General features: G+C 40.7%; 1 protein-coding gene across 1 annotated transcript in view; it reads left to right on the forward strand.

Annotated features, from left to right (window-relative positions):
- LOC126183192 (uncharacterized) overlaps nt 1-25,834 on the forward strand; it is a 192,306-nt gene that overhangs the window by 144,563 nt on the left and 21,909 nt on the right. The window contains exons 15-17 of the mRNA XM_049924935.1: nt 4,512-4,745; nt 21,465-21,567; nt 25,031-25,597. Coding sequence (XP_049780892.1) covers nt 4,512-4,745; nt 21,465-21,567; nt 25,031-25,597 — 904 coding nt within the window. The remainder of the gene's footprint in view (nt 1-4,511; nt 4,746-21,464; nt 21,568-25,030; nt 25,598-25,834) is intronic.

The following is a 25,834-nucleotide window of genomic DNA, read 5'->3' on the forward strand; positions in this document are numbered from 1 at the left end:
AAATAATTATTTTGGGTTTATTCTGTTCAAAAGTCCAATGTGATTTTAGCAGCTGACTGAAAGCTCACTAACTATTATTTCCTGGAAATATACAGTTCCAGAGCTGAAACAATAACATTCAATATTTGGTTATCACTTAATTTTCACGGTACTGTTGTAACACGTGGTGAATCCCAGGTGTACAGCACACACCTTCTCTATATAAAACATGGAAAATTGACAGCTTAAAAGAAACTCTAATTCTAAACACATTTGATTACTTACCAGGCCCATTAATGCTACTACGTTGTGTCAAAGCTGTATAGGTAGAGGCTTTGGTTCCTTAGCCCCATGGCAGGGCCATGCAGCTGTTGCCTGTCACTCCATCACTGAGCACAATGTGTTACCCAATGAGTGAACTGCCAGCCACATAATTTTACATGCTCATGCGCAGGGATTGATGTAAATGAAAGCTGCTCATACAGATTTGCCATTCAGATGCAGCGCTCTACTGATGGGCAGCCAGCATACATCTGTGTTCTCTGTTTCTGCGAAAGCAGAACTGTCACATGGTCAGTGGTCACCAATCCCTCCTGCTATTGTGTGTGCCACGCTTGAACCACGTGGTTGGCCGTTATTAAGAAAATAAAATTACACACAACCCAAATCAAAACAGAGTGTGTGTGTGTGTGTGTGTGTGTGTGTGTGTGTGTGTGTGTGTGTGTGTGTAGCATTTGGTAATGAACTACCGGGTTGCTGAGGTTTGCAGCATTGTAAATGAAGTAGTTCAGGCCCAACCTCTTCTGGAATATTACACAACCACAATTCAAAATATCCCCACCTAAAACTGGCACATTGAAGTGCTTGCTTAAATACCAGGTTTAGCCAGCAGCTAGATGTATGTGTTTGTTTCTTCTAAAATGCTAAATCTCATGGAATTGATGTGGCAGCAGTTTATGACTTAAACAGGTGCACTGATATGTCCTTGCTTTCGTGTACAAGTGCCCTCTTTATTTTGCAAATGTGTTCATACTCTTTCCTAATTGAGCTTTGCCAAAAGTTGTGAGATACCAGTAACTGAAAATTTGTTGCTATTTTATATTTGCATTCTGAAAATAAATCTGTTTCAAAGTATCTCTGATAAAATAGTACCTCAGTACGATTTGCTGTGAATTAGTATTTATTAGGTAATTTTGCATTTTTTTATTTTGAGGAAGAATTCTTATCTATATTTGTATTTACTACAAACAGATTTTCCAGGTCTCTACCAATGATTGACTGATAGACGAGCTACACAGAAAAATGTTTGTACATCTATTTGAGCAACTGAGTTGGTATTTTGGGAAGCAACACGAATGGTGGTGTGATACATAACAAATCAAACTGTAGCATCATTTTTAGGCTTCAGTTCATTTTTACAACGGCTTGTTGGGTTGCTATGATCACTGTGGGAAGTCACAAGAAGTTGATTGTGGATGTATTACACCATATATCTACATCTATGGTGCATGACGGAGGGTTACACGTGCCATTACTGGTCATTTCCATTCCTGTTCCAATACCAGATTGAGCAAGGGAAAAGTGACGTTCTGTAAACCTCTGTGTGACCCCTAATTTCTTACGTCTTATCTTTATGATTCTCACGCAAAATGTACATTGGAGGGCAGTAGAATCAATCTGCAGTTGACCTCAAATGCCGATTCTCTAAATTTTCACAATAGTGCCTCGCAACAAGAGCTTCATCCTCCCTCCAGGGATTCCCATTTTAGTTCATGAGGCCTTTCTGTGATACTTGGATGCTGATCAAACCTACCAATAACAAATCTAGCAGCTCGCTACTGAAATACTTCGATGTCTTCCTTTAATCCAAACTTGTGGGGATCCCAACCCCTTGAGCAGTACTCAAGAACGGGTTACACTAGTGTTCTATAGGCTGTCTCCTTTATGGATGAGCTACAGTTTCCCAAAATTCTCCCAATAAAACAAAGTTGAGCATTCACCTTCTCTGCTACCAACCTAACGTGCTCATTCAATTTCATATTGCTTTGGAACAGTAAACCTAGATATTTAATTGATGTGACAGTGTCAAACTGCACACTACTAATGCTGTAATCGAACATTATAGGGTGTTTTTCCTATTCATCCACATGAGAAAGCTGCCGTTCATCGCACCAACTATAAATTTTGTCTAATTCATCTTGTTTACTCCTACAGTCACTTAATGATGACACCCTCCCGCACACCACAGCGTCATCAGCAGACAATTGTAAATTGCTGTTCACCCTGTCCAGCAGATAATTTATTTATATAGAGAATGAGAGTGATCCTATCACTCTTCCCTGTGGCATTCCTAACAACACCCTTGGCTCTGATGAGCACTTGCTGTTGAGGAAAATGTACTATTACTTGAAAAGTCTTTGAGCCACTCTCGTGTCTGGCAACCTAATCTGTATTCTCGGACCTTTGTCAATAGTCTGCAGTGGGGCACCGTGTCACCACTTTCCAGAAATCTAAGAATATGGAATCTACCTGTTGCCCTCCCTCAATAGTTTGTTGAATATCATGTGATAAAAGGGTAAGCTGAGTTTCTCACGGGCAATACTGTCTATATCTGTGCTGATTTGTGAACAGAAGATTTACTTTCTCAAGGAATTTTGTAATAATTGAACTCGGTATGTGTTCAAGAATTCTGCAGCAAACCAATGTTAAGGGTATTGGTCTGTCATTATGTAGGTCTATTCTTTTACCTTTCTTTATAACAGGAGTCATTTGCACTTTTTTTATCCCGCTGCATGGGACTTTGCTCTGGGCAAGAGATTCGTAATAAAAGCAAGCTAAGTAAAGAGCCAGTGCTGCGGAGTACTCTCTGTAAAACGTACAGTCATATGACAGAATGTTTGTACATTCCTCCTGCTTAAATGATTTCTTAAACATGAAATTTAAAACTTCAGCTTTGCTTTCCCTGTCTTCTATTGCCACATCAGACTGATCGACAAATAACTGGATAGAAGTCTTTGATCTGCTTAGCGATTTTACATGTGACCACAATTTTCTCAGTTTCTTCGCACCATCTATTGCTAACATATGATGGTGGAAATTATTGTATGCTTCCTGCATTGATCTTATGGACGCATGATTTTCTACTTTTACCTGTAAACATTTGTGCATTCATTTTTTAACAAAGAGTGCAACAGTCTCTCTTTCCTAAGATTTTCTGAATTTGATTATTAAATGATGCAGGGTCTTTTCCATCCTTAATTCACTTACTAGGCACATACATCGCCAGAGCATGATTTGCAATCAGTTTAAACGTTACCCTTAATCTGCTACATCCATTGTATTCAGCTAAATGATGTGCATTTATTGTCTAAGTGGGATGTTAACAACTGCTTATCTGCTTGTTCTAGCACAAATAGTCTCCTGGCCTTCCTTATGGCTATATTAACTGGAATAACCACCATCGCTATAGTGAAATTGTGATCACTAATCCCTGCCAACAAGGTTAGGCCTGCTGTCAATCCCGGTCCGAGCTGCTGGAGATGGCAACCGTGTGTGTGTGTGTGTGTGTGTGTGTGTGTGTGTGTGTGTGTGTGTGTGTGTGTGTTTTAAGGAGGCTTTGTCTGAAAGCCAAATGTGTAACAGTCATTAAAGGTTGATTGATGTGTGTCTGTTTTCCTGAATTTATTTGGAATTGTGCAGTGTGTTTATAATATTGCTTTTTAAAGGCACCACCAATCATCTCAAGTATGTAATAGGATGTTTCTCCCTTCGAAAAGATTGTAACCTCCTTAGTCTTGCCAAAACTGACGACTGGGATTGGACGTACTGTGACTAAACTGTTGGCCAGTATTATCAGGCAGCCTGTGGTGACTGTGTCTGGCGACCGTTGTCAGTGCCACTGTTAACACAGCATAAGTTATGATTTATATATTTTTTATGTATGAATTCCTATTTATTTTAATTGCTTTCACCTTGGTCATCACCATCATATTCTGAGTCCAGAATTGCTAAGAAACCTACCAGAAAGAAGGAAATACCGCCTACAGATACATAGTGCTTCGAATAATAATGACAGAATCCACAGAGGTGACTGATAGTCAATCAAGATATGTCAAAGGACATCACATTTTTGCAGTGTTCACACAATACTATTTGCAAGTTGTAGCAAGCTAAGTATGATGTGATGGTAAAGGAGGAAACCTCCCAAACGCTGCAGGATGATTGGTGTACCTCTGGCATTAGCCAGCTTGGCACTATTCAGAGTACTGCTGTAGAGTTTGGATGTTATGAATGTAGGGCTTGAACTGACCTCAGCCCACATCATGCAGTATCGCCTATGGCCAGTCTCGTGCACCAGTGAGTATGTAAGAACAATCTAAGACCAGTGTGCTTACGGTTGCCAAGTTATGTGCAGTTGTTAAAGATTTGTAGTGTATGTATTTTGCCCATAGTGAAAATTATATATAACAAGATAATTTACTGTACTGTGTATAAAATGGTTAAGTGAATCTCCAGTGTGATTGACATTCCAGCTGCTGGTGGCCCAGTGGGAATGATGACAGGCCCAGTGCATGGACAGCTTTCACAGATCCCATTGCCTGCACCTGCTGCTCCACAGGATAAAACAGCAACTGGTCTTCCACATGCTACTCCTCCTGCTCCTGTTGGAGTTCCACCTCCCACATCGGAGGCAAACCTTCCAGGCATTAGTGAAGCTTTGCTCAGAGTTCCTTTTGGAGTACCTGCACAGATGCAACAACTAGCAGGTAAGCATGGCATCTCAAACATTAACTGACTTGTACTGTTGTATAAATTTTCTTATTGAAGCATCCAGATGTTAAATAATGAGGGTCAAAGAAAGAGGATATTTTATTTATATGATATTACAGTGTCCACTGAATTCAGTCACTATGTTTATGGTAAAAGTTTTGTTTCTGTAATTATCTGTGGTGAGTAGAGCAGGGGAGATTGCTAAGCCTTGTCAACACTATACTGTACTATGTGGTGAGTTTCTAGAATTTTAAACAGGTCAAATGTTTAGTATTTTTTTAATATGATTCATGGTGGTGAAATGGTGGGCGTGTGTGATTCACACATCGATGAGCCAAACCATTATCATCACGTGCTAGTACTTGGCAAGGCAAAATGGTAATTCAGCAATATCAGGAACTAACATAACCACATTACTAGATACAACCACGTTCCAATTAATGTAGTGTGCATTGTTTCATCACAGTGCAAGCATAGAAGATGGATGCTAAAAAAAAAGTCTTTGTGGGCTGGCATGACTGCTTGTGGTTAATGTGATTAAATTTGTTGACAATGAGAAAGAGAAGGGACATACTGTGCTGTTTGAGAAGGCGATGGAACGTACAGCCAGAAAGTTAAAAACTAAGCAACAGAATGGTTTGCAAATTATGGAAGGAGGTACTGGAATTCAAGTTTCGGTGCTAAGGAAGGAGAAGCAAGATCCTTGCAAGAAGTATTCCATTGACAGTGCGAAGAAAGGTATCATCAGGCAGCAATTGTACGCTATTGCAAACAACATAAAAAAGATAGCAACTTTGCAAAAACCACACAAGTTTTGTTATACATAACCAAACTTCAAAGCTAGCAAAGAAACTTGTAGAAAAATTGTTTTCTGTATGAGATTTAGTGTTAAAAGGTGCCAAAATAAAAGTGCTATTATCTGTGAATGAGAGGACATAGTTGCTGAAAGGGCATATTATATTAGGTTTTAATGGGACCTAATGTAGTATGCCATTTCTGCAACACTCAAAAGCACCAGAAACAAAATGGACAGAGATTTACTTTGATGAAACACGGACTCACTCACATTGCACTGTAAACAAATGTTGGCAAAATGACAGTGTCAGGTGAGTATTGTTGAAGAAAAGTGCTGGTCAGTATTCTATTGTTCTGCATGCAAGGCAGTGATGTGGGTTTCAGTTTGGATTCACTTCTCATATATGAGTCAAAAAACAAATTGCCTGCAACACGGCAGTTACAAGATTTCTTCTTGCCTTTTAAACTCTTGATTATTTGGAGGAAGTGATTTTGTGGGGAGTAAAGGGAAGAAAAGTATTTTGCTAATTGTGAAGTCTTTACTTTATCTATTTGAGGAGAATCAAATTTTCTCTTTCTTTTACAAAACTAGATACACACATGCTGAAATACCTTCTCAACTAACAAAATTAGACTAATTGATGACAGCTGTATTATCCTTTGTTGTGGGTTAATTTGTAAATTATTATACCCACTTTCTCTTACTGGCAAATGCCCTTGTCCACATTCGTTTCCTGGTGACAAAATATCCGGTAACTTACAAGGGAAGGTGTGGAATCGACTTTTTGAAACCATCTGTAGCATAATGGGCAAATAGAAACTTAACACAGTGGTTAAATGACATGACAAAGGATTGAAACTAAAATAAATACAATTAATTGGGTAAAAATAAGTAATCAAGTCATTTTCCTAAGGATTAAAAAGTAAAAATTTCAAACCACCTGACACTATTCCAACCCACAAGCCTTTGCTTGTTGTGATTGTATCTTAACTACCATGCTGTTCCAATGCTTTGAACATGAATATTAATTTTAATTGTGTAGAACGTCACGTGAAATAGTTTTTGTGATTAGTGACAATATTTATATCCATTTTGAATATTTTTAGCCATTGTAAGTGTCCAAAATTTTTCATTACAATAATGTTCAGTTTCCATAATGCAAGTGATCTGGTGAGAGCAATAAAACAATCTTGCATGGATAAGACTTTTGAATATCTCTTCTTGCTCCTCTCTCCGTAAAAAAAAATCATATTTGACAAGTGACATAAAAAAACCGATATTTGATTGGTTTAGCAAAATAGTTTCAGGCCTAACATGTAAACACGATAGCAGACATCAGATACTGATTTCAAAATTAGATTTTCATCTTCCACAGATTGTGTTATGTATAAGCGGTGATAAACAGACTACATGTAACAGTGCTCCACTTGTAAGAATACTGGTGTGTGCACAAGTATTGCGTCCCCTTTTTGTTTCTTGGGCATAAGTGCGACAGTGTTGCCACCTTGGTGAGATTGCCACTTCACTTTGCCAAGTAATAAATACCATGTTGGTCCACCTTTGGAACGCAATACAGCAGCGAGACTACATGACGTGGATTTGACAATTCTTGCTAGGTTTCTGAAGGTATGTGGCACTAGATGTCTATGCACAGGCCACGCAATTTTCGTAAATGACAGACTGGTGATTTGTTAGTGTGGAACTGACATCTATAGTGTTCCAGATGTTCAATTGGGTTCAGATCAAGCAAATTTGATGTCTAGGACGTAAGTGTCAGTTCGCTATTGTAGCATGATTGTGGCATTCTGAGGCATACAGTTATCCTGCTGGATGATGCCATCTCCATCAGGAAAGAAATAAAGCATTAAGGTATGCAGATGGTCTGCAATAATGTTCACACAGTCCACAGCTGTTGAGGTGCATTTGATTACTTCCAGAGGTCTCACGGAAGCTATGGTGAACATCCCTTGTAGTATAATGCTGTTCCCACTGCACTGTGTCCACGGCGTAGTGCGTGTTTTGAGTAACCATTCTCCACGGTGAAAGGGTGTCCATAAACTACTATCAGCCTTGTGTAACAAGAAACATGGTTTATGCAACCAGGCAACATCTTTCCATTGCTCCATGGTCCAATCTCAGTGATCCTGTGCTCACTGCCATCATAATTGATGATGTTAGTGGGTCAGCAAGGGAACACACAGTATTTGTCTGCTGCAGGCACCCACTTTCAACAGTGTACACTGAAAGGTGTGCTTCAAAACACTTGTGCCTGCACCAGCATTGTACTCTGGCATCAGATCTGCCACAGATCACCTACTATCTTGCTTGGACAGTGTGTACAATCCTCAGACCTCCACATTCTGTGATGAGGCTTTGAGTCCAACATCTAATTGCTCACTCATGGTTTCACTGTCCTTAAACCACTTTCCATAGATGGTTATAAGAATAGAATGAAAACTCCCAACCAGCTACACCATTTCAGAGATACACATTCCCAGGAGCTGCGCCAAAACAATCTACTCTTTGGTAAAGTCGCTTATGTCAGTGGATTTCCCCATTCATCCCTGCTCCTCTTACATACTTTCTGTACTGCATCATGTACCGACAGAGACACTAGGCAACAGTCAGTCTTGCAGTGGGCAGTGGTCATAGTGTTTTGGCTCATCAATGCAGTTGTACTCTAGTGATAGGTGTATGCATGAGTAGAAGATGGGTTGAAGTGAACAGAAGTTTCAAAATCTTCATCTTTATTATTGGCACAGCATTGGTGCACTGCCTCAAGTGTCACATTGTCTACAACCACAGTTAGGTAGCAAATTATTTCACTGTGAACTGAGTATAAACATTCCTTTAGTCTACCAACACCAAACCAAAGATGGCACCTGGTAGGGGGGTACATTAAAAAATGGCTCTGAGCACTATGGGACTTAACATCTGAGGTCATCAGTGCCCTAGAACTTAGAACTACTTAAACCTAAGGACATCATACACATCCATGCCCGAGGCAGGATTCGAACCTGCGACCATAACAGTCGCGCAGTTCCAGACTGAAGCGCCTAGAACCGCTCGGCCACTGCGGCCGTCTAGGGGGTACATTAGTGTGTACGGTGCTGTACTAATTGGTAGCTAGTAATCTTTTACTTACTCATCCAGGGCTCATCTCACAATAATACAGGATTTGTCATAATACCCACTGGTTACTCCAGGACCAAGAACATGTATGTCTCGACACACTCCTTTCAGTCCATCTGAGTTTCCTCCTTCCCTGAGGAGCGAGATTTTGAATTCAGAGGATTGACAAGACAATAGTTATGCACTATAGACCTTGGCACATTTTCTTACAAGAGTATTGCATTGTCATTATTTAGTATAATTTGACGGTGTTTTAGTTTTCTCTTTTCATCATTATTGTCTACTCTGAGTCCTCTAAGTAATCTTTTATTGTATAATGTGCATTACTTACGTGCCTCCATAGCCAAGGTCACTAACTCGTGCCTCTGGGGTAGCACTCGACTCAGAGGTAAGCTGGTTCAAACCGGGGATGAAATTTTCACTGCCAATATTTCTCCGTCAAGGAGAGGAAAGGTGGTGGTGTAAAGTTTCCGATCACCAGTCTTTCCACCATTGTCTTGGATTAAATTCCAAACCTCCCTGCAGTGTCTCGTGAAGTGAAGTCATGTGACACTGTTCTATGTCTACATCTATTCTCTGTGAACCATTGTGAAGTGTGTGGCAGAGGGTATGTTCCTTTGCCTCTGTCCATGCTGTAATTAATCTAATCTTATCCTCATGAGCCCTATGGGAGTGATATGTAGGAGGCTGTAGTATATTTCCAGAGTCATCATTTAAAGCCTGTTCTCAAATCTTCATTAGTAGAAATTCTGGGAACAGTTTCTGTGTATCTTAAAGAATCTGCCAGTACAGTTCTTTCAACATCTCAGTGACTCTCCCCCACATGTCAAACAAACCTATGACCATTCTTGCTACCCTTCTCTGTATTCGTTCAATAGCCTCTGCCAGTCCTATTTGGTACAGGCCACACACACTTGAGCAGTATTCTAAGATGGGCCGCACAGTTGATTTGTAAGCAGTATCCTTTATAAACGGAGTGCATTTCCCTAGTATTATACCAGTAAACCAAAGTCTGCCACTTGCTTTACCCATGACTGAGCCCATGTGGTCATTCAACTTCATGTCCCTACTAAGTCATTCATGTAAGTATCTGAGTTTACAGATTCCAGCTGTGACTCACTGATATTACATTCATAGGGTACCTTATTTTTGTGAAGCGCACAATTTTACGTTTTCGAATATTTAATGCAAACTGCCAATCATTGAACCGCTTTGAAATATTATCAAAATCTGTCTGAATACTTGTACAGCTTTGTTGAGACTGTATTTTGTTGTAGATAACTGCATCATCTGTGAAAAGTCCGAGGTTACTATTAAAATTGTCTGCAAGATCATTAATATACAACATTAACAGCAAGGTACCCAACATGCTTCCGGGCAGTACACTCAAAGTTACTTCTATATTTGTTGCTGATTCTCCATCCAAGATAATGTGCTGTGTCCTCCCTACCAAGTAATCCTCAATCTAGTCACATATTTCATCTGGTACCCCCTGTGATAGAACTTCTGATAAAAAGCATAGGTGTGGTACCGAGTCAAATGCTTTTCAGAAATTGAGAAATACTACATCTACCAGACTGCCTTGATCCATGGCTTTCTGGATGCCACGTGAGAAAAGTGTGAGTTGGGTTTCACATGATCTACGTTTGCGAAATCCTTGCAGGTTGGCATGGAGGAGGTCATTCTATTCGAGATACCTCATTACATTGGAGCTCAGAATATATTCTAAGGTTCTACAACAAATGGATGTCTAGGATATAGGATGGTACTTTTGTGGGCCACTTTTGTTACCCTTCTTGTAGACAGGTCTGACCTATGCTTTCGTCCAACTACTTGGCACAGTTTTTTGTTTGAGGGATCCACGATAGATTACAGTTAACGGAGGGGCTAACTCGGCAGTGAATTGAGTATAGAATCTAATAAGAATTCCATCGGACACTGGAGCTCTGTTTATTTTTAACAATTTCAACAGTTTCTCAACACTACTGCCACTAATATCTATTTCATTCATCTTTTCAGTGGTACAAGAATTAAGTTGGGGAAATACTGGGTTTTTCTTTGTAAAGAAATATTTGAAAACAGAGTTGAGCATTTCTGCTTTTGCTTTGCTACTCTCAGCTTAAGTTACAGTCTTGTCAGTGAGTGATGGGACATTAACTTTGGTGCCACTAACAGCCTTTACATATGATGAAACTTTCTTTGGGTTTTGTCAAAGCTAATTTGACAATATTCTGCTACAGTAAGTCACTGAAGGTTTTACGCATTGCTCTCTTGCCTGACAAATGTGTTTCATTCAGCATCTCTGTCTATAGCCCTATGCTTTGTTTTATACCTATTATGTAGTAGTTTCTGTTTCTGTAGAAATTCATCAGGTTACCTTCCATAAGGAACGTGGGTGCACTCAGCGACAGTGATCTGATTTATAAATGATAGAGCACAGCAGTCAGTCATCCTTTTTTGCAGATTTCATTTGGCAAATCCAGATTTTGACTTGTGCCTAGCCATTATCAATGCACTATTTCGTAGTCTCAATGCATGTCAGTTCCCTGTTGTTTGGGCGTCTGTCACAGTTCTTTCAATATTCAGTAACTGCACACTTTTTCAATGGATTAATAAAATGTTTTAAGAGTCATCAATGGCTGATGAAATGAGAATTAGTGTGCCTTGCAACAGCAGAAGTGAAGAAATTACTGATGCACATTTATGATAATAATTATTTTTTTCTGAGAATGTTCTCTTTCATGAGCTGTTGACCTGATTTCCCCTTAGTTCCTTGTTTAATTAAACTCTCTCTCTCTCTCTCTCTCTCTCTCTCTCTCTCTCTCTCTCTCTCTCTCTCTCTCAGGATTTTGTCATTATCACAACAGCGGTAGCATGTTAGTGAGGAGACATTATGTAAACTTCACTATGTTGTGGCAGAATAAGCAAATTTTAATATGGCAACAGGAGAAATGTTAGTGTTACTCCAAATTCACCACTGATGTTGCTTCTCAGAAAGTAAAGTAAGTTCAGTAAGTTGAGCGAAAATAAATAACTCCTGTTGCAGTTTTAGTCAACTCTGGTAACCCAGTGTGTGTGTAATAATGAATAGTGGCTGAGGGATTTTATTTCTATGCTCCAGTGAGAAATACGAAAACAATTCGCAGCACACAGTTCTTATCCCCATTTAAATGGTGTTGCTGAACTATTTCACCTAAAAGATCTTTTTGATATATTAAAGATATAATCTGTTTTGGCCTTGATGAGTAGTTACAGCAGCATATAAAAGAAATTAACGGTGCTTTAACAAATAGAACTATGCTCCTTTTTGGCTCCAGAATAGTACTTCTTGTTGAGGCAATGTATGTTGTAGCTTTGAAGCTGTTATCTCCTCACTGACTTGCAGCATCATGCCAACTGCTTGTCAAGGGGAAAATAGATTGTCAGTATCTTATATAAACTAAAAGATATCTGAGGTGAATAAGTTTAGTCCTTGCGTCATAGGACCAAAAATATGGTGTGAATTTTTCATATTTCTCAGATCATTGAGGTGTAGAAAGTGAATACTTCTCTAAGTTTCAGTACCATGTTCTAACATAGCAGATTATTATGAGTTGTCATCTTGCATTGAAAGCATAGCTTGCCATGGAGCTGGGAGGAGAGCTGATGTTTCGTTCTCACACTGATACAGCTGGTGTTGGCTACTGGGCTGAGCGAGCCAGATACTTACTTGGCACTGCGTGCAGTACATTACACATACACTCTGTGCATCTGAAGAAGTACCATTAAATATTAATCGAACTTTTTCACACTTAGTATACCAAATTCTATGGGTAACACAACCCTATTGTTAAAATTTCAAATCAATAACTTCAGTACTTTAGGAGATATAATTCTTTACCTAAAACACACAATACCTGTGCTGGCATTGAGAAACTGAATAAGGAACTGTAATGTATACATCTATAGTTTCATTTGAAACTACAGCCATGATGATAGGTTCCTATAATCTGATTTTCTGGAATTATGTTTGGTTTCATTACCACAAATTTCTGAAATAGTTAAAAGTACTTTGGGAAATTATTGTTTCATCGTGTTGTGGTGGTGTGAGTGTTTTGGGGAGAGTGAATGAAGGGCATACTTAAAGTGAGGATGTGGTATTTTATTGAAACTGTGTAAATGTATGTGAGAAGGTTGTTGTGCAATAGGAGGATTTGTGATGTATGTTGAGTCAACGTGATTTTGTAAAAGGCAGCCAGAAGGGGTGTTGAGTATTAAATTTATTAGTAATTTATTTTGTGGAAAGTAATTGTATTTATTTTTTCATTAAATTTTATTTAGTTTCAACATTATGAGATTTGTAGTCTAAATTACTTGTGGTAATTAGATTGGCTGCTTCACATACTAGCTAGTAGGAATTTAGCATTTTCCGCACATTCAAGTCGGGCTCTGTGCCTAAAATCTATGAGTCAGTATAGTCGCTTGGGAGCAATCTTCTGGTAAACACCTACGTTAAACCATGCTGATCAAATTTATACCAAAATTAAGAAATTCGCACAGTTTGTTTGGTTCTACGTGTCGTTGACGAAAAGCGAGTACAGTATCCAGTATTTTGGGAAAGTTTGAGCTTTGAGAGTAGTTGATTTTAGGAGATATTCATATTTGAACATCACATGTCGTACATAAACTCCACGTGGTGTGTTTCCTGCTGATTACGAGACATTGTAGTGAGCACTTCTTTACTAACAGAGACGTCAGTAGAATTGCATAATGATGTCGGGATATTAAATATGGGCTTGAAAGGTATTTTCTGTGTTTTAATGACAACAAACCAACTTAAAGGAAATTTTAGACATTTTTTCAAATGAATCCTGCAAGTTTAACTAACTTTCAGCTACTGCTCATGGACTGGAGTTATGTGGCCTTTGCGTGGTAGGTATGTAGTCGAATTTTCGTCAACACTGCATTTGTCAGCTAAACAAGTATCTACCATTGCAGCCTGAAGGGGCAGACAACCTTAAGCCTATCTAGGCACATGGACTGATTGTTTAATGGATAATGAGAGAATAACCCACCATACCCCAAGCTGTTCATTATTAGAAACTTACAGGGTTACAGATTCCATTGAAATTGAAGCAGAAGGAGCTGTTTATTTTCATTTGACTTATTAACCTTTCTTTACATTCAGAGAAGTGTCGTCAGTGGTGAATTTTGAGTAACATCTACATTTCTCTTGTTGTCACATTAAAATTTACTGCTTGTGCAAAACACAGTGAAGTTTACACAAGAATCCCACTAACATGTTAATGCAGTTGCAATTGTGATGTAATCACGAAACAGTGGTTTAATAAAATAAGGAACTGAGGACAAATCAGGTGAACAGCTTATGAAAAACCACATTCTCAGGATAAAAATAAGTATGTAATTTCTTCACTTGTGTTGTTACAAAGCCACACTAATTCTCATTCCACCAGCTATTGCTGTCCCTGTAAAAAATGATTATTCCATTAATTATGATTTTGTGTTAATCGTATAGTGAAAGACTCCCCTCTTTGTGTGCGAGAAACCAATTTCAGTATCTCAAACAAGTTAGAAGATACAACAGATGTTATGAATATTTCATTACCACTGTACTTTTAAGAGTGCATGAGTAGAAGTGAACCCTCTACGTAAAATCCATTTTCATGAGATTGTAGTTAGATATAGATTTCCTCCCAAGTTTAAAGAAAAATTGAGTATGTTAGATAACCTGCACAAAGTGTAAATTCATAGCAACTCCTATTTTTTGTCGCAATCTATTTGAATTTTGTGCAGTGTGTTAGTTCATTGGGAAATTTCACAGTAAGTATGACCATTTACTAAATGATGGGCACTTCACTGTGAAACTGAAGACTGAAGCTACATGATGAAGACTGAAGCTACATGATAAAAAAGAATAATTTTTTTTACCAAATAGTTTCTTTAAAATGGTGTAAGAAAGATTCCAGAACAGCCAGTGTGCCCATGATATCAGTCCCTCTGTGGAGTGTATCAGCCATCTGTTGTGTCAGAGTGGCCAAACAATGTTTCGTTCATTCTGGCTTGCTGGTGGGCTGGTCCACTACAGTCAGTGCTGCCACCCAGCAGTCTCTGTTGCTGTCTTATTAGATATGCCTCATGCTGGTCTCCATGATGTGGGTAATCTGTTTGCTTTTTAATGGGTGACCTTAAACTGATGATGATGATGATGATGATGATGATGACGATTATGATGTTTGGTTTGTGGGGTGCTCAACCGCGCGATCATCAGTGCCCATATGAAGTCCCAATTTTTACACAGTCCAATTTTTTCACAATCCAGTCTAGCCACTGTCATGGATGATGATGATGATGATGATTATGATGATGATGATGATAACACAAACACCCGGTCTCCGGGTAGAGAGAATCCCCAACCCAGCCAGGAATCGAACCCAGTACACCGTGATCCAGAGGCAGCAACTCTAACCACTAGAACATGAGCTGCAAACCCTTAAACTGAAGCTGAATCGTTTTGATACTCAAGTAGTAGTGTTGACCAGAAATGTTCAGCATTTTTAGGAATTGTCACTGTTTTCACTCTCAACATCTGTATTGTCATGGTGGCCAAATGTATTTTTTACTTTATCTTATATTATTTAATGTAGATCACTGTTCATGTGAATTTACATATAATAATGTTGAAGTGATTAAGAACATTTGGATGAGGAAGAAATGCTGTAGTGAGTGGTGTATTTTACTTAGACACTCTCACTATTTCTGTCATAGTGTGTCATAGATTTGTCATATTGAAAGAGCTACAGCCATTGTTGCAAATCTCAGCGGCCAATGTTTTTCGTACATAGTTGTTTGTGTGTATGAGTCCACAGCTGCTGCAAATATTGTGAGGGAAGTTAGTGTCCTGTGTAGGCTGTTTTTATAGTGGAAATAAATGTGTTATGTCATGCTTTTACACTATTAGCTAATTTTCTCTCTCTCTCTCTCTCTCTCTCTCTCTCTCTCTCTCTCTCTCCACCCCCCCCCCCCTTTCTCCTCCAAGTATTTTCAAGCTACCTGGTAGTGAAGCAAACCACAAAAGTTACAGCAGCTTCAAGAATAGAATAATGAAGTCAGAAAAATACATAAAAACTATTTATACACCTCTGCCACAGTGAAAAACAGTAGTCACGTATCGTATCTTCCACACATTAGTGTGCAGGAAGCTCCATCTAATGCTCTCTCTAATGAAGACTACTAATGAAAATTGTGGTAATGGGTACAACCTGCATGAGCATCACTAGTTAGCAAAATTCACATAAAAATGTAAAAATATAGCTTATGAGATATGAATTCTGGTATGTAAAATGATAAACTGCAATCCTTATGCGGTTCTTTGTCACTGTGCCATTGTAAACCACACTAAAATCTGTTAGTTCACATTTCAAATAAAACTAAACATAATATGGTCAACGACAAAAATCAAATGACATACATTTGAACGAATTTTAATGCATGGTTGTATCATCAGAGATATAAAAATAGCTTAAACAGTGGAAATACACATTTGGTCAAAGGCATCACTAAAAGTTATTCAGAAAATCTCATAAGTGAAACATGCTAATATTGGGGACACATGAAGCTTTGAAACTTCCAAAAAATTTTATGATTTAGACGGGGATTGTGCAGGTCTTTATTGCATATTTTAGGGTGCAAAGAGCTAGTCAAAACACTATCAAAACATGGCCCAGTCACAAAATTGCTACAGTATATACGTGGAACAAGGGACTGCGTTCTCAAAGTCTTCTACTGTCTCAGTAAGTGATGGCATGCAGTCCTCCCTCAGCCGTTGGGACCATTTCATATGACCGTTGCATGTTACCTTGCAAAATGGGATCTCTTAAAATAATAATACAAATAATACAGATATCTGGGAATCGTCTACTAATTGTGGCAGGAGATCATTACAAATGGTGATAATTACATCTTAGGAAGGTCCATTATAAAAGAGTTACATCATATACATTTACAGATAGGGAGATGCATTCCGAGTGAGACGGAAGAACAACATAATATTATTACTGTTTCAAAGTTGTATAAGAATGGTCTAAAAACCATCTGTTTTTCAATTCTGTTGATTTCTGTGTGTTTATTAAAATCACTATAAGTCTCGATCTCTTTTAAAATATTCATGAGACATCCTTTGCCTACCTTATGTGATAGATCCACAGCAGCATCAGTATCTTTAGTGACATAGCTCTTACTATGCAGGGGAGACTTCTGATGAAGTGTTGCTGTTGCTAGACGAATATGTTCCCTCAATCTTGTATTAAATCATCTCTCTGATTTAGAAATTATCGCATGTGTCACAGCTGATTTTGTAAATCCCAACTCGGTAATTTTCTTTTTAGCACGCCTGATTGTCTTGCCTAAAGAGATGAGGGTTCAGAAACTGACGTGCACGCCCATATTACTGAGCAAATGAGCTATTCTGTCAGATATTTTGTTGTAGTGTGGCAGTACAGCATATCTTGGTATTTCTTTACTCTTTTCCATTTGTGAACGCATCTTATAGTGACCATGTTTCTTCATTGTGACCAACTGATCAATATATTGCTTTCATATCCATTCGTAACAGTGACTTATTTCAATATAACACTCTTCCTGTCTGATGGACATTTTCAGGGCTCTAGCTTTCTTATGTAATTCTGGCTGTGGCTGACAGTGTCTGTTGTTTGTTTTCAATAAATACTGAAATAGTGGCTACTATTAATGTTGGTGAGGGTCAGGTCAATGAAGGTAACACTACAATGCTGCTCTATTTCCACTGTAAATTTCATCTTAGGATGCAAACTATTCAGTTGAGCCACCATTGTATTGATTTCATGTGTGCCTCAGTTGAATAAGACAAGTGCGTTGTCGACATATCTTTTGTAGTAAATTATCTTTTCACCTATGCGTGTGTATTCGTTAAAAAATTTGTTCTTAGTGTGTGTTACAAAAATATCCACTAATGTGCCAGCTATACAGTTACCCATGTCAACACCTTCATGTTGAGAGTACACTTCATTGAATAAAAAGTAGTTAAATGATAAGATCAACTGCCCTAATCCTACAGTTTCATCTATCTCTGCTATGATAACCTTTCTGTAAGGAAGTAGATTATCTTTTATAATATTAATTGTTTCTGGCACATTGTAATACAAGTTTAAAATATCAAATGAGACAAATTTTGCTCCACTATTTTTATTTCATTCACCGTGTTCACAACATTTTTATCTGAGTAATTTGTTTCAAAAGCGTACTCATTTTTATTATATTCGACTTTTTACTAATTAGATATGCAGGATTGTTAATGCAGTTTGCTTGTGAATTTTTGATTGAGGGTGGGAGTTCTGGGATTGATTACTACACAGACCCTAACCTATTGTGCTGAGAATATCATTCCACAGTTTTTCAGGGAGTTTTTTAATCATTGCATTAAATTTATTTGTCAAATCTTTCTCAAGATTTATAACATTATTATTATCAAAAGCTTGTACTGTGGTACTACGTTCTTGTTCATACCACACTACTTTGTTTATGTAATCTCTATTATGTTTGGTATTCCTGTCATGTTTTAGCAGATCTTCAGTTAAGATAGCGATTTTGCTTGTAATTCTATTTTTTTGGTAAATTCGCAGGCGAGTCTTGTCAAGTGCTACTTTTGTGTTAGCTGTTAAGTGGTTGATCACACTGTCTTTAAATGTGGGCTCTACATTAAATTTAAGGCCTTTCTTGAGTAGGTTAAGCTCAGATTGAGAAAAATATTATGTTTGTTAGGTTCTCTCCTTGTTTACTAAATTTAAGTTGGAAACATTATTTTCTCATCCTTAATGTCACTAACTTGTATACATTTAGTGGTATAGAGATCATCTAACTTCCTCTTGTGCCTAGAACTGACCTCTTGTTTACCAGATGTACAAAGTATTGGCTCCATTATTTGTACACGTGTCAACTTGTGTGTCTGTCAGAGATGTACCTGACGCCATACGAGCTAAATACAAATCACAATGTAATCAGTTTTACATTTAAATTGATAATGAATCTCCTCTTTAAACCACTTAATTTCACAGTACATTTTTATGCATTTTACTGTAACACACAAAACCAAGGAAAGAGGTTCAGTGCAGCATGGCGTGTGCATTGTTCACTTGAAACTGTGTAACTCTGCACAACAGTGAACAGGTTTTGCACTGTGTTGGTATATCAAAGGAAATTTTTTGTTTTGTTCATGTGTGCTCTGGACGGCTCTTCTAGTTTTCCAACTTTATTGATGCTCATTGGAACATTGCTGCGCAACAATGAACACACTGCTCCATTCTGTGTAGTTGTGCCCTGGCCTGCATCGTGTGTCTGTGCTCCATGCTACGCAGTAACTGCAGTGTAGTTAGGAACAAGCTTGTCTTTCAAACACATCTTATTAAAATGAATGTTCTCTATACGCTGAATTATTTTAACTTTTTTTCAGTGGTATTTGAGCTCCTTACCCAATACCTCATGAGGTAATGCATGCGTAGTGTTTTGTATACGTGTGTCCAGAGCCGCTGCTAATTTCATGAAGGAAGTCACTGCCCTACATAGGCTGTTTTTATTTTGTAAAGAAAACACTTTATTTCATGCTTTTGTGCTATTGGCAAGGGACGTTCAAGAAGTAATGCAACACATTTTTTTCTCAGCCAATTTCAGTTGAAGAAATGCAGAATTTTTTGTGTGGCAGTGTGATATAGTCAGCTCATATAATCTCATAAAATTTTGATAGATAGTGGTGTTAAATGTAGTCTGCAAAACGGTGGCTGTAATGGAGGTGTGCTCCGAGCAAAGAGTGGTCATTCAGTTTCTGTTGTTAGAAAACCAGAGCATTGCAGATATTCAGAGGCTCGCAGAATGTCTAGAGAGATCTGGCAGTGAACAAAAGCACAGTGAGTTGTTGGGCGAGGTGTCTGTCATCATTGCAGCGAGGTTGCATAAACCTTTCTGATCTCTGGCATTCCAGTGGCCACACACAGCTGTGACTCCTGTAATGCCAGAATGTGTGGACACACTCATTCGAGGTGGTCGATGAATCACAAGCAAACACCTCACTGCACAACTGGACATCTCTGTTGGTATTACTGCCACACTTGTCCACCAGTTGGGGTACGCAAAGGTGTGTGCCCACTGGGTTCCTCTCCACCTAACAGAGGACCATAAAGAACAACAAAGGCCTATCTGTGTGGAATTCCTTGCACATTATGATGCTGATCGTGATTATTTTTTGTCAAACATCCTCACGGGCAATGAAATATGAGTTCATCACTTTGAAACAGGAACAAAAAAAGCAATCCATGGAGTTGCGCCACACCGCATCTTATTCAAGAAAAAGTTTACAATCACACCCTCAGCTGGTAAGGTCATGGTGACAGTCTTCTGGGACTCTGAAGGATTATTCTGATTTACGTCTTTCATCATGGTGCAGCGGTCCACTCTGAAGCATATTGTGCTATCTCAGGAAACGGAAGAAACGATTTTGGCATGTTCATTGCCACAATAATGTAAACAAACTGCTCCTCTGTGTGGTAACACAAAATTGCACACCCGAGAGGAACTCACAAAACTTCATTGGACTGTTCTTCCTCATCTGCCCTACAGCTGTGATCTTACACCTGCCGACTTCCATGTGTTTGGGACAATGAAGGATGCACTCTGCAGGAAGAAGTATGTGGATGATAGGGAGGGCATTGATGCAGCAAAACATTGGCTCCTACGTTAACAAGTGGAGGGCTACCCTGTGGCCATGCAGGCCCTCCCAATAAGGTGGTGTAAGGCCATCGCATTGAATGAAGATTGTATTGGAAAATAGGGTTTTGTAGTCAGAAGAGTGGAGAATAATATAGTGTGTTGGAATCCTGAATAGAACTAACCTGCTAAAAGTGTTTCACTGGTTATTGAACACCCCTTGTAGTTCAGGCATATGGCTTTGACCATGTCTTTTTGTTTAAGCTATTTTCATATCTATGATGACACAATTGCGCCAGTAAAATTCGACATGAATGTCTTTTGAACTTTGGATTTTGAACATGTCATGTGCAATTTTATTTGAAATGTGAGCTAACGGATTTCAGTGTAGTTTACACTGACATAGTGACAAAGACCTGCATACGGTTTGCATTTTTCATTTTACACGTGGAATTCATATCTGTGAAAGTAAGTTGTAACTTAACTTGACAGTAATACCAAATATAATGCATATTTTTTATGTGAATTGTGCTAGCTAGTGATGTATGAGCAAGCTGAGCCCATTACCATGTTTATTACTAACCTTTATGATATGATATGTGACTACAATTTTTCACTGTGACGGGAGTGTGTAAGTAGTTCTATGTATATCGTGGACTTAATTTTTCTATTCTTGAAGGTGCTGTAACTTTCGTCATTTGTTTCACTACCAGGTATGTTACAAAAGGTTAATCCTTGCTCTTCCCGTGCAATCAGTTTTCATCATTATCCTCCACTTATGATGAGTCATTAGCAGTTAATAGTTGACTGTTATGATCATTAGTGGTGATACATTTTAATTGTCCTAACTGATAACTGGCATTTAAAAATTTCATCTGATGAATTCTTTCTGGAGACGATATACTTAACTGAGACTTCAAGCGGCAGAGAAACTCCTTTATTATTATTTGTGCTGTCAGTTGTTATTATCAAAGAAAATCTCTGGAGTGGAGAAGTAAGTTGGGTCTTTGAGAGTTACACACGTTAAGAGTGTATAACATTTTTGGTTTATTTGCAGGTGTTCAGGTGCCTAGAATTAGCCGTGATGACACTTCCAACATGGATATGGATATGGAAGATATTGATGGTAAAGCAAACAGTTCTGCAGACTCATCATCCAGGTAGACATCTAATTTTGCTGTGCATCTGCCCCCCGCCCCCCCGCTCTCCCTCTCTCTCTCTCTCTCTCTCTCTCTCTCTCTCTCTCTCTCTCTCTCTCTCTCACACACACACACACACACACACACACACACAGACACACGTCTCTTCAAGCTTGTCCCTTAAATTAAAAGTTTTATGCTTTAAGGCTAGACTGTGATAATTTACTGTTGAGATCATAAGGATATTTTTATTTTAGCCACAAGCAGTTTACACCTCATCTGCTGATATCCTTTGTAGGAGACATACATGCAAAGAAACTATCATAAATAGTTTGGATTTTTTAGTCTGACATAATTTTCCAGTTAGCATTAAGAAGTCTGGAGCTTGTAGTATTCAAGCAATACTGTTAAGTCTATTTTATTTAAGCTCCAAACTATCATCGGGTATTGCCTGTGGTGCCCAAAAGACTATATACAGGGTCAGGGGAAACATTTCATGGTCTAAAACTGTGTGTCTTAAGTGAAAAATGCACTTCTTTTCCGACACAACCCCCTTTGAGGTGAGTGTATTTTGTTCAACCACTTTTTTCTCATTGTGAACACATTCATTGATATGTGATTTTGGAAGGTGTGCTGAATACCCATTCATGACTGCCATAACTTCTTCATTTGATTCAAAACAGCGTTCTGGACACAAATTTCATTTTATGTATTAATAACTGGGAGTTGGAGATTGCCAAACCTGGTTAATAAAGTGGATGGTCCAGCGATTTGTACATCAGTTTGCTTAGTTTTACCATTGCCAAAACAATTGTGGTCACATATTTTCATCAAATTATACCAGATAACGTGCTCAGTATATTCCTCTTACTGTTTCAACCGTCATAAAGTAATCAGTAAGAGTCACAGAAAACAAAGGCTATATTCTTCCTAACAGATCAACATTGGTGCAGGGGCACAACATCCACACACAATTATGGTTGCTGTTTTGTTTCTAATATTAAGTAATTAATCTAAATGTTATCTTCAGTAGCACATTGATACATAATGTCAGTTGAATTGTTTTGAAGCCTAACATTGCTGGGAAATTCTTTTCGCATTTGTTTTGGTTCAGCATTCAGCAAACGCAACACCCAACTTACTGAAAGCTATCAATTCTTCATGTAAAATAAATCATACTCATTGTTTTAACATAGCCTTGCTGTAAGGTTTTTCATATATCTTTAGTCACAAATTGTTCAATACTATATTGTGCCCCGTTATAATGAATTCATATGTGGTGGTATTTTTGGGTTGTCTTCCATGCACATCATATTCTGAGCAGTAAGGCCACATTTGATTTCAGTGCTCATTTCTTTTATGTTCCAAGTAAAGGTGTAGATTCCTAAAAAATATTCACAGACTGTGGATAAATTTGCATTAGTGATAAATTATATGGAGCAAATCATTTTTTAGTGGCCTGGTGTTCCAGTTTATTTTTTGCACAAAATAGACAGTACACACAAAAATTACAAACAAATCTATTCCATCAATCAAGTTGACATGTTACTGCAAAATGTGCCAATGTAACAAAACTTACATTTCATCCATCTTGAAAGTATATATCTGACGTGAAAATTTTTCCCTAGAGCTTCACATCTCCCACTCCATCTCCACTTGGGAGAGAGTGGGGAGGGGGAGAGAGCTGGGCCAGAGAGGAGAGGGGCCAGAGAGGTGTATAGGGGAGGGGAGGTGAAGAGGAGGTGGTGCGGTGAGGGGGAGGTGAGAGGAGGGGGAGGTGATGTGAAGCCCTCCTGGCTCTCCCCCCTCCCATCCCTCCCCCTCCTCCCACTCCTCCCAGCCCTCCCCCTCCTCCCAGCCCTCCCCCTCCTCCCAGCCCTCCCCCTCCTCCCAGCCCTCCCCCTCCTCCCAGCCCTCCCCCTCCTCCCAGCCCTCCCCCTCCTCCCAGCCCTCCCCCTCCTCCCAGCCCTCCCCCTCCTCCCAGCCCTCCCCCTCCTCCCAGCCCTCCCCCTCCTCCCAGCCCTCCCCCTCCTCCCAGCCATCCCCCTCCTTCCAGCCCTCCCCCTTCCCTGCCCTCCCCCCCTCCCAGCTCTCGCGGCCCCTCCCCCTCGCCCATCCCCGTCCCGGCTCCCCTGCCCTTCCCCATCCCGGCTCCCCCGCTCCTCCCCTCCTGGGTCTCCTGCCCCTCCCCTCCCGGCTCTCCCACCCCTCCCCCTCCCGGTTCTCTCGCCTCCCGGCTCTCTTGCCCCTCCCCCTCCCGGTTCTCTCGCCTCCCGGCTCTCTTGCCCCTCCCCCTCCCGGTTCTCTCGCCTCCCGGCTCTCCTGCCCCTCCCCCTCCCGGTTCTCTCGCCTCCCGGCTCTCCTGCCCCTCCCCCACCCGGTTTTCTCGCGTCACGGCTCTCCCACTCCTCCCCCTCCCGGTTCTCTCGCGTCACGGCTCTGCCGCCCCTCCCTCTCCCCTCCCCCTCCCAGTTCTCTCGCGTCACGGCTCTGCCGCCCCTCCCTCTCCCCTCCCCCTCCCAGTTCTCTCGCGTCACGGCTCTCCCGCCCCTCCCTCTCCCCTCCCCCTCCCAGTTCTCTCGCGTCTCAGCTCGCCCGACCCTCCCCCTCCCGGTTCTCTCGCGTCCCAGCTCTCCCGCCCCTCCCCCTCCCGGTTCTCTCGCGTCCCAGCTCTCCCGCCCCTCCCCCTCTCGGTTCTCTCGCGTCCCAGCTCTCCCGCCCCTCCCCCTCCCGGTTCTCTCGCGTCCCAGCTCTCCCGCCCCTCCTCCTTCCTGCTCTCCCGCCCCTCCTCCTTCCTGCTCTCCCGCCTCTCCCCCTCCCGGCTCTCTCGCTCCTCCCCCTCCCGGCTCTCCTGCCCCTCCCCCTCCCGGTTGTCTCGCCTCCTGGCTCTCCCGCCCCTCCCCCTCCCGGTTGTCTCGCCTTCTGCCTCTCCCGCCCCTCCCCCTCCCGGTTGTCTCGCCTCCTGGCTCTCCCGCCCCTCCCCCTCCCGGTGGTCTCGCCTCCCGGCTCTCCCGCCCCTCCCCCTCCCGGTGGTCTCGCCTCCCGGCTCTCCCGCCCCTCCCCCTCTCGGTGGTCTCGCCTCCCGGCTCTCCCGCCCCTCCCCCTCTCGGTGGTCTCGCCTCCCGGCTCTCCCGCCTCTCCCCCTCCCGGTGGTCTCGCCGCCCGGCTCTCCCGCCCCTCCCCCTCCCGGTTGTCTCGCCTCCCGGCTCTCCCGCCCCTCCCCCTCCCGCTGGTCTCGCCTCCCGGCTCTCCCTCCCCCTCCTGGTACTCTCCCTCCCACCTCTCTCCCATCTCTCTGCCCCCTCCCCGTTCTCCCCCGCTGCCCACTCTGGTTTGAATTTTTATTTACTGGAAACTTTGACTATGAGACGCGGTTTTCATCATTGTGGTGTGGAAACATTTTTAATTCTTTTGATGTATTCATGTTATCAATTTGACAACTCTCCCACAATTTTATTTTTTACTATACATCCTTTTTTTTCAGGGTTGCTGGTCAAATTCTTGCAGGTGTTGGCCATGGAATGTCACCATTTTCGGCACCTCCGCCAAATCACATGGGCCCATTGTCACACCATCAGAACTCTGGTCAACATCTTGGTGATCATAATAGTCGTCAGAATAATTCAGTGCTTGTAAATGAGTTGGATTCCCTGAAAGAGGGCAGTGGGGATTATCCAGGACAGGTTCGCGGCAGAGAAAGGAACCGTGACAGAGACAGAGATAGGGAAAGAGATATAAGGGACCGTGAACGTGATCGAGATCGTGATAGAGACAGAGGTCGTGACAGAAATCGTGATCGTGATAGAGACCGTGATCGTGAACGTGACAGGGATCGAGATCGTGGCAGTAGATGGAGTGACAGAGATAGGGATAGAAGAGATCGTGACCGTGATCGTGATAGGGATCGAGACAGGCCAGATAGGAAAGATCCGTCAGCTCCTGATACACCTTCTACACCATGGTCAGAAAGAGGAGAGAAACCAAGTCTTCTGGAACGCCTAAGGAGCCTAGCAAATGATGGAATTGCAACTTGTAACAAAGAGGAAGCCAGGTAAAGCAAAATTTTAATTGATGCTCCTTAATTTCAAGTATGTAGCAGTCATGGAGGAGGTAGGTGAGTTAAGCTAGTTCAGATTTATTTGACTATGAATATGATAGGACAGTTTTCCATATTATCCCATTTATTTTACTTTCTTTAAATAATTGAATCTCTTCAATCTGCTGAACACATTCATTGTTTCACACTGGTAAGCAACCCTCCTTCATACAAAATTTTCACTTCTGAAAA

Source organism: Schistocerca cancellata, chromosome 4, assembly GCF_023864275.1.
Source record: "Schistocerca cancellata isolate TAMUIC-IGC-003103 chromosome 4, iqSchCanc2.1, whole genome shotgun sequence".
NCBI classification, from domain to species: domain Eukaryota; kingdom Metazoa; phylum Arthropoda; class Insecta; order Orthoptera; family Acrididae; genus Schistocerca; species Schistocerca cancellata.